This window comes from Sinocyclocheilus rhinocerous, unplaced genomic scaffold (assembly GCF_001515625.1).
Source record: "Sinocyclocheilus rhinocerous isolate Xijiao unplaced genomic scaffold, SAMN03320098_v1.1 scaffold2966, whole genome shotgun sequence".
In the NCBI taxonomy this organism is placed as follows: Eukaryota; Metazoa; Chordata; class Actinopteri; order Cypriniformes; family Cyprinidae; genus Sinocyclocheilus; species Sinocyclocheilus rhinocerous.
The window spans coordinates 750,323-764,281 of record NW_015634018.1 but is presented as its reverse complement, the minus strand read 5'-3'; the positions used below and the strand labels follow the sequence as shown (position 1 = coordinate 764,281).

Here is a 13,959-nt window from a genome sequence, read left to right as displayed (position 1 = left end):
TGACTGACACGAGTCCCCATGAGTCTGTGTGTAGTCAGGTTTAAGTCCCCACCAGGATATATAAACCAGTACACACATATACACATACACACACACACGCACATTATATATGCGTATACAGTATATATTTTTATATCTATATATTAATTTATTTATTTATTTGCCAATGAAAACTTGTCACAATGCTGAGATGTTCTAGGTAGTTGCCAGGGTGCTGCTATGCAGTTACTAAGGTAATTTTAAATGTTTTGTAGCTCGATATGTGGTTGCCAGGGTGTTGCTATGCAGGTGCTGAGGTGTTTTGAATGTTTTGCTCTGCGGTTAGTTAGTTAGTTGTTTTTGAATGTTTTGTAACTTGTTGTGTGGTTGCCAGGGTGTTGCTATTCAGTTGCTATGATGTTTTGTAGCTTGTTATCTGGTTGTCAGGGTGTTGCTATGCAGTTGCTATGATGTTTTGTAGCTTGTTATGTGGTTGAACCATTTTTAGTGATACATTTTGATATTTAATAACAAAAGATTGAGATCATATTTTAAGGTTTTTGATAGAAGTTTCTTCTGCTCACCAAAGCTGGATTTATTTGATCGAAAATACAGTAAAAATGGTAAAATAAAATTACAATTCAAAATAACTGTTTTCAATTGTGATATCTGTTAAACTGTAATTTATTTCTGTGATGCGCAGCTGTATTTTCAGCATCATTACTCCAGTCTTCAGTGTCACATGATCTTCAGAAATCATTCTAATATGCTGATTTGCTGCTCAAGAAACATTTCTGATTATTATCAATGTTGAAAACAGTTGTGCTGCTTCATATTTTTGTGGAACCATGATATAAAACATTTTCCAGGATTCTTTGATGAATAGAAAGTTCAAAAGCTTTTTCTTGAGAAATCTTTTGTAACATTATAAATGTTTTTACTGTCACCTTTGATCCATTTAATGCATCCTTTAAATGCATTTCTATAAATAAGCATATTTGCAATCAATATTTATCTCACTTTGCATTGTATTCTCGGATTACCAAGGATACATGGGATGCTGTTTTTAGAATCTGGCCATATTACTTTTTGAAGGTGCCTATGATGCTCTCTAGGTAGGCAGCGCACTAGGTTTGGAACAGATTTATGGATTTGGCAGCAAACCTCATAGTCCTCATAGCGGCTCACCTAATGCCCAAACACACTGGTTTGGATGGCTTTGGAGACGCTTCATTGCGCCGCTATATTAACGTGTGGTTGAGTGTTAGTTTGTGTTCACTGAAGGGTTTACATAAACATACACTTTTAGCTACTCGCCCCTCGTGACTCCATTATATGCAGAAACAGGAGATGTTTCTTAAACACAGAGCGAGAGAGGGGTCCCTCGACTGCATCCCACATGTGGTTTTGTATTTAAGAGTAATTCTTAAGCCTTTGTGGACATGGAAACACAACCAGAAAAGAAGCAAACCAGCCATATCCGATTTCCAATGAACATTCCGCGTCTTTGTTCCGTGCCGTTTGATCTATTTTGACGGGGAATCCATAAGTTGCAGCTATTCTCCCAGCAGCGACACCGTCCCGTCCACCCCTGCGTGCCGTTTTTTGCTGACACACGCATTGCTTGTTGCAACTCGCCCCGCTTGCGGTGCAGTCCTCGGCAGCCGGTGAAGTCACTCTTCAAAGTTGGCATGCGTCTTTACAGCCCTCATCTCTGACATGTTTGAAAGGCACATATCTGAACGGGTTCAATGCTCGTAAACATAGAAGCCCACTTGTTTAGCCGCGCGGGTTTGTGCAAACACAGAGCACCGAAAATACTCAGCGCGCATATTAAGAGAGCTGTCGAGGGCTGTATCAACACGAGAAGCCGTATGATGACAGAGATGTGTGCATTTGGAACATGACCCACTTTGTGTGGTCACAGTTGCATGAAAATATGAGTTGAATCAAAAAAAGGGGCATGAAAAATATGATCTTTATAACCAGTAACACATTGTTCTGTTCTGTTGTGTATATTGCACTCTTGTTTTCTATTCTGTTCTGTTTTATTCCGTTCAGTCATGTTCATTGGTGGTGTCCTATTTTACTTTATTCTGTTATGTTCTATTCTGCTATATCATGTTCAGTGGTGGTGTTCTTATGGTGGTTGTATTTTTTTTCCGTTTTACAGTTTGGCCTGTTCAATTCTATTCTGTTCAGTTTTGTTCTTTTAATTCATGTTCAGTTATGATGTTCAGGTTTTATTCTTTCTTTACTAATTCCCTGTTTTTCTTTTCTATTCTATTTGTTTTCATCCCATTCTGCTCTACAGTTATGTCTTGTATTATTCTATTCTATATTACAGCTATGTGTTGGCCTATTCACTTTTGTTAAATTCTATTCTATTTTGTTCAATTATAATTTGGTCACTTTTATTCTATGTCTTTTTTAGTTATGCTGTTATGGTCTGTTCAGTTCTATACTATTGTAATAATTTACATTCAGTTATGTTTTTCTTTTTATATTTGTTTTTGTTCTGTTCTGCTCTAAATTGATATCTCGGTCTATTATATCCTATCCTGTTGATTTTATTCTATATTAATATTTTGTTGGCCTATTCACTTCTGTTCAGTTCTATTCTGTTTTGTTCATTTATTTTACTCACTTTTATTCTATATGTCATTTTCAGTTATGCTGTTTTGGTCTATTCAGTTCAATTCTATGTTATTAATTTACATTCAGCTATGTTTTCCTATTCTGTTTTTTTTCTTCTGCTCTACATTTGACTTATTCTATTCTATTCTGTTCTATTCTATTCTATTCCATATTACAGTTATGGGTTGGCCTAGTATTCACTTCTGTTCAATTCTATTCTGTGTTGTTCAGTTTATATTCTGTTTTGTTCCATTATGCCATGTTCAGTTATGATGGTATGGTCTGTCCAATTCTATTCTATTTTATTAATTTTTGTTCAGTTATGTTTTTCTTTTCTACTCTATTCGTTTTTGCCCTGTTCTGCTCTGTAGTTACATTATGTCCTTGTCTATTCTATTCTTTTGATTTATATTCCATTTATATTCACTTATGTTCAATTCTATTCTGTTTTGTTCAGTTCTATTCCGCTCACTTTTTTATTCTATGACATGTTTAGGTGTGCCGTTCTGATCTTTTCAGTTCTATTCTATTTTATCCTTTCATGTTCAGTCATGTTTTTCTTTTCTATTCTATTTGTTTTTGCCTTTTTCTGCTCTACATTTATGTCTTGGTATATTCTATTGTATTCTATTTTTATTACAGATATGTGTTGGGATATTTACTTGTGTTAAATTCTGTTCTGTTTTGTTCATTTATATTCTACTCGCCTTTATTCTGTATCATGTTGAGTTATGGTGTTCTGGTTTATTAATTTCTATTCTATTTCAATTCTATTATTTGCATTCAGTTATGTTTATGTTTTATTTTCTACTCTTTGTTTTTGTTCTATTCTGCTCTACAGTTATGTCTTGGATTATTCTATTCTAATATTCTATCCTATTTTCTATTCTATTCTATTCTATTCATTCTGTTCAATTCCGTTCTGTTCTGTTGAGTTACATTCTACTCGCTTTTATTCTGTCACATGTTCAGTTATGCTGTTCTGGTCTATTCAGTTTTATTCTTTTTATGCATTGCTGTTCAGTTATGTTTTTCAAGTCTATTTTATTCATTCTTGTTCTGTTCTATTCTAATATATTATATCCTCTGTATTGGTCAGATCTTTCATATCTCTTTTTCCTCCTACATTTTGCACTACTGTGGATGAATCACATTTGTCAAGCAATAAAATGCATTGGGAAATGTGCAAGTTTTAATTTGTGAGGTGGAAATGTTCACCCATTTCAGTTAGTGCTTATGAGATATTATAGAGAAGGTGTTATTGTTAAAAGTAATGACAGTACAAACAACACTTAAGTGCTTAATTCTGGCGCGTGTTTAAGGTCATAAACCATCCGCCGTACGCTGTGATGCAAGTATCTCACTAATGTTCATCCCCAGTCTTTACTAGTTGTGTTTGTGTCTCTTCTGTCCCACAGGGCTCTTTCCTCTGTGGTGGCCCTTGGTGCGAACATCATCTGCAATAAGATCCCCGGTCTCGCACCCCGCCAGCGCGCCATCTGCCAGAGCCGGCCGGACGCCATCATCGTGATCGGAGAGGGGGCACAGCTGGGCATCAACGAATGCCAGTACCAGTTCAGATACGGCCGCTGGAACTGCTCCGCGCTGGGTGAACGCACCGTCTTTGGACAGGAGCTGCGAGTAGGTCAGTGCTTGTCACAGGTCTTTGGCGCGCTTGGTTTGTTTTTGGGGTGGTGTGGAACAAGATCTGTATTCAGACAATATTACCACTGGGTTCTTGATCGAAACACTTGCAGATATCCCTAAGCATCGCCATTCATCTCAATGGCAGTTTCTGTAAGCTCAGGTTGAACCTGCAGTTTTGTGAATCTGTCAATATGTCTGGGTAATTCATCTAAAATCAAGAGGAAAAATAATAAATATTAGCCTATATTTTGGACCATTGAGACCTTTTGCATTTTTACATTGTTTTAAATTTCAAACTCTCATTATTATATCCAGATGTTTTCTCTTTTGTATTTTAATACCTATAATACTTTTTTTAATTCACATAAAACTAAATGGTTATCTGCAATACTACTAATACTATTAATAATACTATTAAAATAATGTATAATGTTTTTTGCAATATAATAATATTTTGGTTAATTGGTTAATTTCAACATTTACAATTACTTTGCATAAATTAAAAGTTGCAGAGCTGACATGAATTAACAATAAATAGTTGTATTTTTATTAACTAATGTAAACAAAGATTAGTAAATACTGTAACAAATGAATTTCTCATTGTTAGTTAATTTTAGTGTTAATTTTATTGTTAGTTAATTTTAATTTTACTGTTAATTTTATTGTTATTTTATAGTTCTACTGACTTATTTTATACTGACCAATAAATACATTGTATTACTAAAAAAAAATGTTTTTTAATTTTAAAATGTGTATGTATTATTTTATATTTGTATTTTTATTTACTCATTTAAATCATATTTTAATAATAATATTTTTTATTTTAGTAAAACATTTAATACAATGACTTTTTAATCAGTATAAATTAAATATCAATAGAAAAAAAATCAATAGAACAAATAACTAACAATTTCAATAATGTATCCTTTTTATCATTACAGTAATGCGTAGGAAAAGACATTGACATTTTAAATCTTAAATAATTATGAAATAAATTCCAGTTTTAAGCAAATTAAGCAATTAAATTAAGGAAAATGTGCTTAATTGTGGTGAACTGCAAAAAAAAAAAAAATCTTAATGGTCTTAAAAACAGGCTTTATTTTCTTTCTTTCCTTTGATTTTGGGGTGAATACGGTAAGCTAAATGTCAACTGCTGTGATGAGAAGAGTGTTTTATTTAATAGATGTCTGTGTGGTTGTTGTTCAGGTGTTTTGGGAAGCCTGTAGCAATGATGCAAGAGCGTTCTGTGGCTTCAGTTCTGCACGAACACAGCTAGAAACAGTGCTGTGAAGATAAGCGTATAAATGCTGCTTTGATTACACGGGATCCAGCCGTTTACTGTGACAAAAGCTCTGAACTCTTTTCAGAAGCGGGCAAATGTGGTGTTATGAAAGAAGGCAGTCTTTGTGCTGTGGTTACACACACCACGCTGTACGTGCACACACTTGACCCTCAAAGGCTTGCGAAAGCATGTTTGTGTTGGTGTGATTAATATAGTGCTGATTAAGTGGAACTGGATTCACCTCTTGATTACACATTGACCGTACACATACACACCAGGTAAAAACGATGCTATCAGCTTACTTACTGCACTAACATTATGTTTGGAACCGCATACTAACTATTTCTGCAGTATGTAGTATCTATAGTATATATAGTATGCATAATGTGAATTCTGTGCATGCACAGGCTAGCAAAGAGTGCTTTATCTCACAATGCAATGTGCTCGACTTGACCTTCTGTTCCCAGTGTGACGAATGAACCTTAGGTAAAATCACCCATGAGTTTAACCATCTCTAATTTGACTTATTAGATGATCAGAAGGTTAAAGTTACATATTCTTAAAAAAAATTCAATTAAAAATATATAAACATAGCCATATTTATTTCTTACTATTTAAAAAATAATAGGCAAATATTACTCAGTTTTTTTGTCTTGTTTTCCGGTACAAATATCTAAACAGTCTTAAATCAAGAGACATTGCTAAATAAACATTAAGTCTTGTTCTCTGCAAAAATGAATCAAAATTAATTGAGTTTATGCTTAAAACTAGAAAAATATCTACCTGTGGGCTGAGAAAAATTATATCTTAATTCAAAGTGAAAATAAGTTTATTTTTCTGACCTCACTGGCAGATATTTTCCTTGTTTTCATCAAAAACACTTTTTCTATAAAAAATGACTTTTTTTGTATTGTTGGTTGACAGGGTGTTGCTATGCGTTCTTAGTGGATGTTAATGTATAATATATTATTATTATTTTTTTTTTTTTTCAAAATAATGTTGATTTGAACATTAAGGCAACATGAGAGCATAATTAACTCTTTTATGTGTAGAATTCAGGGTAAAAACTTGGGACTTAATCTCACAGACATGTAGTTACAAAGTTACTTATAGTTAGTAGAATGTCTAAAGTGGACTATCGAAATAAAGTGTAACCAGATTTTCTTCCTCGGGTTCCTCCTTGAATGTGCAATTTTTTCCCACCTTTTTTCTGGTATAGCAGGTGAAAATGGTGCATCTGATCACTTAGTAAAGTATCAGCACACTCCTCAACAGCACACATGATTTTAAGCAATAATACGCTGCAGAATAAGTTTAATACTTAGTGAGCAATAATCATTTTGATGCTTTCCTTGGAAAACGCCACAAAAACTGAAATTGTGAATGCATTGACCATCTTGGTAACAGATTGTAGAGCCTGCCACAATCACTCTGCCAATCGATTTTTGATTGATTAAATCAAATCCTGGCCCATGTTTGTGAAATTGCACTAAAATGGGCTGAGAAAAGCTTTTCATATTGACTATTACATAATGTCTTTTGACTTTTTTTGTTGTCCGTACGGTTGTCATTTTGCCATTTGACCTTTATTAATGTTTTGCATGTCTCAGTATTTATTTGATCGTCTTTTTAGGTATTTTTGATTATGTAAATGATCAGTGCAGCCTCTCAATAAACTCTTAAAAATAAAGGTTACAAAAGTTTTACAGCCTGAGAAGCTTTTTAAGATTTGTTCTCAATCTTTTAGGTGCCATGGAAGTGTACTTAATTAAAAATATATTTTTAGCATTTTTATTTTTATTTTATTATTATTATATTATAATTATTTATATCATTATATCATTATTAATTATTTCAATTGTTTTATTTCATCGATTTATTTATTTAGTTTAATCTTATTTTTATCACTTATTTATTTTTGCATTTTTCACAGTGTTTTTCTCTCAAATTTTCCATGGACCCTAGTTTGAAAACCTCGTCTCTATGAAACCATCTCTGTCCTAGTGTTTTAATGAACCTGGAAACCAATATACTGATCTGACGAACCTATAATGAACATGAATATCTTTTTTTAATCCTCAAAGAGCCATACAGCAAAACCCTGCACAGAAAGCTCAAAGTAGTGCGAAAATCTTTCTTTTTTTAAGAGTGTGGAGCATCTCTAAACTAACAGATGCACACAGATCTGAGACACATTCACTGACTCATTCCCATGTTGTTCTGTACGTGAAGCCTGTGAACTGTCCTTTTGTGTCGCCATCAAAGGAATAGTTCGGCCAAAAATGAAGAGGAAAACCGTTTTGATGGCTACCTTGATGTTGGCTGTGCTCTTGGATGGTTTTTTGATATCGATACGGAGCGTTTTGGCCATTTGAGAGTTGATTTTGTGTGGTCTTGACATTAAAACCGTTGTTTTAGTCGCTCTTTAGAAGCTGCGTCTGAGGATGAAGTCTATTCCGGGAATATCTCAATCCATTCATAATGGACTGCATGAAACGCCTCATGCACAGAGACTCCAGGATTTTTTCTAATTGTAAATCCTCCAGATTGTAACCACTAAATTGTTCCTGCTCGTAAGGAGCCCGTCTACAGGCGATCGGGGCGGCCGCTAGACTCCGTTGTTTTCGAAGAGATGATGATCAACAGACCGCAGAGTTAATTCTCTCTCTCTCTCTCTCTGGTCAGTTTGGATGCGTTCGGCTGTTCTCTGCGGCGCACGTTAATAGCTGGGTTATTGAGTATTTCTGAGTCCCTGAAGAACTGATTCAAGGACGGATTCGGTTTCAGTCCGAAGAAAAGTGGATCCTCAGTTTCAGAAACGGTCTGTGAATAAATGCTCAGTGAAAAAAGCTTGGTATTATATTTGAGAAAATAAAATTTTTGTGTATTAGTTATTTTTATAACTTTTATTTTTGTATTTTTTTTAATGTTTATTTAATTCAGTATATTCAAACCATATCAGTAATTAAATATAATTTAGAATAACATTTTTAAATGACAATAATAATAATTTATAAATTCAGTAGTAATTCTTTCTTACACTGACGGAATGTTCAAATGAGCCAAGACTTTTCAAACTCCAACTGTCAAAATTAAAATTTAAACTCCCAGAATCTATCTATCTATCTATCTATCTATCTGTGTAATATTTATAATTTTTCTATGCTAAATTTGCTACCAACATGTTATTAACATGCTAAACCATGCTAGCAACATGCTAATCATGTTAAAGACATGCTAACAACACGCTAGCAAACATGCTAACAACATGCAAGCAACATGTCAACAACACGCTAATCATGTTAGAAACATACTAGCAACATGCTAAAACATGCTAGCAACACGCTAATCATGTTAAAAAACATGCTAGCAACATGCTAATAATGCTACAGACTTTCTAGCAACATGCTAATCAGGCTAAAAACATGTTATCAACATGTTAATCATGTTAAAAACATGTTAATCATGCTAGAAACATGCTAATCACGTTAGCAACATGCTAACAACATGCTAGTCTTGCTAGAAACATGCTATCTGAACAAGCTAGAAACATCTATGTAATTTATCTAAACTTTCTTTCAAGCTTTTACAACTGCTTCGAATTTTCAGTCAAGGCTTTTTCAAGCCAACTTCAAAGTTTGTTTGCGAACTTTACTTATCTAGTTTTATTATTATTTTTCTGAATATTTTTGATAGATTTTATTTGAATATGAACATATATGATATGTATATATTTCATTCAGCACCAAAACGTTTCAATAACTGTTTTTAATCTTATAAAAATAGACTATTTTACCCATGATTTGCATTTTTGTTTTCATTAGACTATTCCAGCTTGATATCAAAGACATATTTCCAGTGTACTTAACATGTGGAGCACTATTCGTGTGCCGCCTATGAAGACAACAGACAGCGAGGCAGCTCACTCGATTTTAGAAGAGCCACAGAATTAAAGATCCTATTTAGAGAAGATTTCATTCAGAAAGCCATACGGGTTTGTAATGATGTGAGGACAAGTATAGGACAAAATGTTCATTTTTTTGGATGAACTGTTTCTTTAATTGCCTTATGAAGCTGAATTTATCTAATCTAAGATCACAACAGTTGTTTGAAATGGAAAAACTGATACTATCTGTTAGTTTTGAGTGGGATTAAGGGTCTGTTGAGTGTGTGTACACAGTCTGTGTGTGTGTGTGTGTGTGTGTGTGTGTGTGAAGGTGCTGACAGAATGAAGTGCTCGTCGCTCACACACCTTTTGTGTGTCATCCAGGTGATTCATGGCACTCGTGTGAAAGGAGTTTGTCGCCAGTTTCAGAGAAATATTAGCAGAGTTTAACCTCTCTTACCCTTCCTCGTTTCACAAGACACTTTGCTGTGGTGCAGGTGAGCCTCTTAACCACATGAAGAATTCCCAATCATTCCCCAAACCGCACTAAAAGCCCCAGAGAAGATTAATATGGCTGCCGGAATCCAGAGGAACGGCGTCAGAGCGTGCCGATGACAGCAAACGATTTACACTTCTTCTGTATTCGAGCCGCTGCAGGTCACAGTCACACAACTAACTTTTATGACTCAGAAGTTGCTCTTTATGGAGTTCTCAGTTATGTTTAATTGAAGTATTAATGTTGTCTCAGATGTTTCTGTATAAACAGACTCAAATGAGTCAATCATTTTCATCAAGTGGACTTTTTAGGTTGAAACTAATAAATTAGGTTGAATATATTTTATTTATTTTATTATTTATTTAATTTATTTATTTATATATTCATATATAATAAATAATCAATAAAAAAATAAAAATCAAGATTATATAGCTATAAAATAAATGTGGAGCAGCTCAGATCATTTCATGAGAAATGTTTGAGATGTCTGACTTTTGACTCGACTTTAGCATCTTGAGCACAGTTTGAGAAAATGGATGGTCTGTGTGTGTGTTTCCAAAGTAAACTCATAATGAAGTAATGAAGACACATTACTGAGATTCTTCATGAATCACTCTGCTCTTCATGTTTAGAGTATAAAGCTCTATAATAGATGTTTCTCGGGTTGCTTGTTGCTGTTCTTTGCATAAGACCAGATTTGGTTTAAGATAAACTGACGTCTTTCTCTCTCTTCATTTGTGGTGAAGTCAAATCCTCCTGGAATTCACAGGGCAGAATTTAGCAAAATCTGAACCTAATTGCAAATTACTCTCCAGTGAAGCCTAACAATATACCGAGACGGTCTTATATACAGAAAAGCAAACCTTGAGGTCTATTTTTTGACCAAATAGAGTTAATCAAATGGAATATTCTGTAGAATTCAATTTGATTTCACACAACAGCATACAAAATGTAATGTAGACATTGAGGAGCCACTGTTGTACGGAAGCTTGATTCTGCCACAGGATTATAAAATAAAAAAGGTAATTGCGACTTTTTATCTCACAATTATGACTTTTTTTTCCTTGCAATTCTGAGTTATAACTCACAGATCAGACTTTGCTTCTCACAATTCTGACTTTTTCCTCAGAATTCTCACAGAACTGTGAGATACAAACTCAGAATTGCGATAAATTCAGAATTGCGAGATGTAAACTCAGAATTCTGAGATATAAATGCAGAATTGCAAGATAAAGTCAGAATTGCGAGATACAAACGCAGAATTTAGATAAATTCAGAATTGCGAGATATAATCTCATCATTATGATAAACTCAGAATTACGAGATATAAACTCAGAATTACGAGATATAAACTCAGAATTACGAGATATAAACTCAGAATTGTGAGATATAAACTCAGAATTACGAGATATAAACTCAGAACTGTGAGATACAAACTCAGAATTGCGATAAATTCAGAATTGCGAGATGTAAACTCAGAATTATGAGATATAAACTCAGAATTACGAGATATAAACTCAGAATTGCGAGATATAAACTCAGAATTATGATAAACTCAGAATTGCGAGATATAAACTCAGAATTGCGAGATATAAACTCAGAATTACGAGATATAAACTCAGAATTGAGAGATATAAACTCAGAATTGCTAGATATAAACCCAGATTTGTGAAATGTAAACTCATAGTTGTATTTACAATCACGAGATATAAACTGGTAATTCTGTGAAGAAAAGTCTAAATTGTGACATAAAAAGTCACAAATATTCTGTGGTAAAAAAAAAAAAGATTTGCGAATTGCAGAATTGCGAGATGTAAACTAAGAGTTCAGAGAGAGAAAAAAACATAATTGCGAGATATAAACTCTCAAAGACCGAATTGTGACAGTCACAGTTTTGTATTTTTTATCCCATGGTGGAAACAAGTTTCATCCTGACGCATCACAGAATTTGCAGAAATGCTTTACTTTAGTGCAACAGCACCTCATGACAAGTTTACAAGTAACAGAATGAGCAGGAAGTTTTCTTCAAAGCGACGTTGCAGTTATCAGAAGGAAATCTCAAGCGCTTGCACTGAAGCATGAAATCCAACTCCTGAACGCTTCTTACATGGAATTTAATGACAGGAGCTACTTGGAATAATAAGCTTGGATTAAATCATCGAATATGTCGGAGTTGCAGCCAAGCATTTGCATTTTCTTGCATGCAGCGAGGGTCAGAGCGCTGTCTCTGCAGGTACTGACACTTTGACATTGGGCTGTCTGTCACTGATAAAGTCACCCTGCAGCCACAGGAAGCAGATCTGAATCTCCTCTGGAGGTATTCCTGTTCAATCAGTCACTGATCTTGAGTCGAGTGTGTCTGTATGGAAAGGTGTCTGTTTAGTGCAGGTCAGGGATTAGATGTTCTCATCAGAACAGAAACAGAACAGAAATGAAATAGAGAGGAAAGAGAAGTAGGAACATAAGCAAGAGATAAGAGGTCACTTCTGATATGCTGCACCTTTTGAACTCTTTAAAAATTAATATGATAGTTGACAAATGGATATTTTAGGCTGAAATAGACGTATATATCAATTATATATATATTATTATATTATATATAAGACAATTTGGAACATAACTTATTTAGACATAAGGCTTTACTTTTATACCAATTTTAGAGTAAAACCTGTTATGTAAAATATTATATATAAAATAAAATTAATATAGTGCATTTTCTTTACAGTAAATTTAAACTACCATAACTTTTTTATACTTTATTCTTTTGCACTTTTGCAATAATCTGCTGATTTTCTTCTTTAAAAAGATACCAACCTTATGTCTGTATTCCAAATTGTTCATAAATTATAACAATTTAAGTTTGGATTTTTAATTTGTTTTTTATTTTATATATAAAATTTAAATTTTAATTTTGCATTATAATAATTTTGTTTAGTTTATTTATTTTTAAAATAATTTAATATAATTTATTGTTATTCTTATTATTGTTACTGTTGTTATATTTTTGTGTGTGTGAGTGAGTGTGTGTTGTGAAATGGGCGTGGGTGTTGTGTGTGTGTGTGTGTGTGTGTGTGTTGAGAGGAGAGGGAATGTGCTGGCTCCACAAAACACCTCTGCGCAACAGTCTGTCTTTCTGTAATAATGTGCCACCGGTAGAAGATGCAGAGAGCTTTGACTTTTTTATGGTAGAGGTGTGTGGTAGAGACGCCCATCTCCTCCAGCAGAAAACCTATAAACACTGTACCCCTATAGATGCTCAGGATATATATATATATATGTGTGTGTGTGTGTGTGTGTGTGTGTGTGAGTGTGTGTGTGTGTTAGTGAATAGGTAAAAACGATAAAAGCTCTGTCACAATCAGATCATCTGTCCGTTCTGAACTGCACAGGTGGACAGACTGTAACCCTTATCATGGACACTTTAAATATAAATAGCTGTGCATTTTCATGTGTGCTGAACATATGTGATAAGAGATCTGTTGTGGTTCTTTGATCTCTGATCTTAAAGAGCATTCAAATGTTGCGTGAGGAGTGCGCTTCATGAGAGCTCATCTGGATGGAGTCGTGATTAAAGAGCTGCTTGGCATAGAACAAGAATGATATAGTAATGCAGAGATTCACAATGCAAAGCTCCCTTAGTGCTGGATTACACAAAGTTTGTCAACTTGTTTTCAATTTCATGTGAAGGAAACGCTTCCCCTCATGTGCGCACAGTTTTACAGATGGCTCATCTTGCGCTGGTTTGGTTTATGTTTGCATTTTTGTGTCGCAGCTCATTTCCGGACACACTTAGTCTTTTGACAGTATTTCACATCTGAATTATTTTATATGTATTTGCTCTGAAAAGGCTTAAAAAAGTGATTATTATTTAATCAGAGCAAATATAATTTCACCTAATCACTATTACCAAGCAGATTCAATGTAAAAGAAGCAAAATAAAAAAAATTTTTTAAATTATTTATAATCTGATTTTTTTATTTAATATTTTGTTTTATATGGTGCAGGGTGTGTGTGTGTGTGAGTGTGAGTGTG

General features: G+C 34.0%; 1 protein-coding gene across 3 annotated transcripts in view; it reads left to right on the top strand.

The window, feature by feature from the left end:
* The window catches only part of LOC107745105 (protein Wnt-7b-like), a 64,326-nt gene that overhangs the window by 38,299 nt on the left and 12,068 nt on the right, over positions 1–13,959 (top strand). For all 3 annotated transcript variants that reach the window (XM_016558944.1, XM_016558942.1, XM_016558941.1), the window contains one exon: positions 4,035–4,261. In XM_016558944.1, the coding sequence (XP_016414430.1) occupies positions 4,035–4,261 (227 nt within the window). The remainder of the gene's footprint in view (positions 1–4,034; positions 4,262–13,959) is intronic.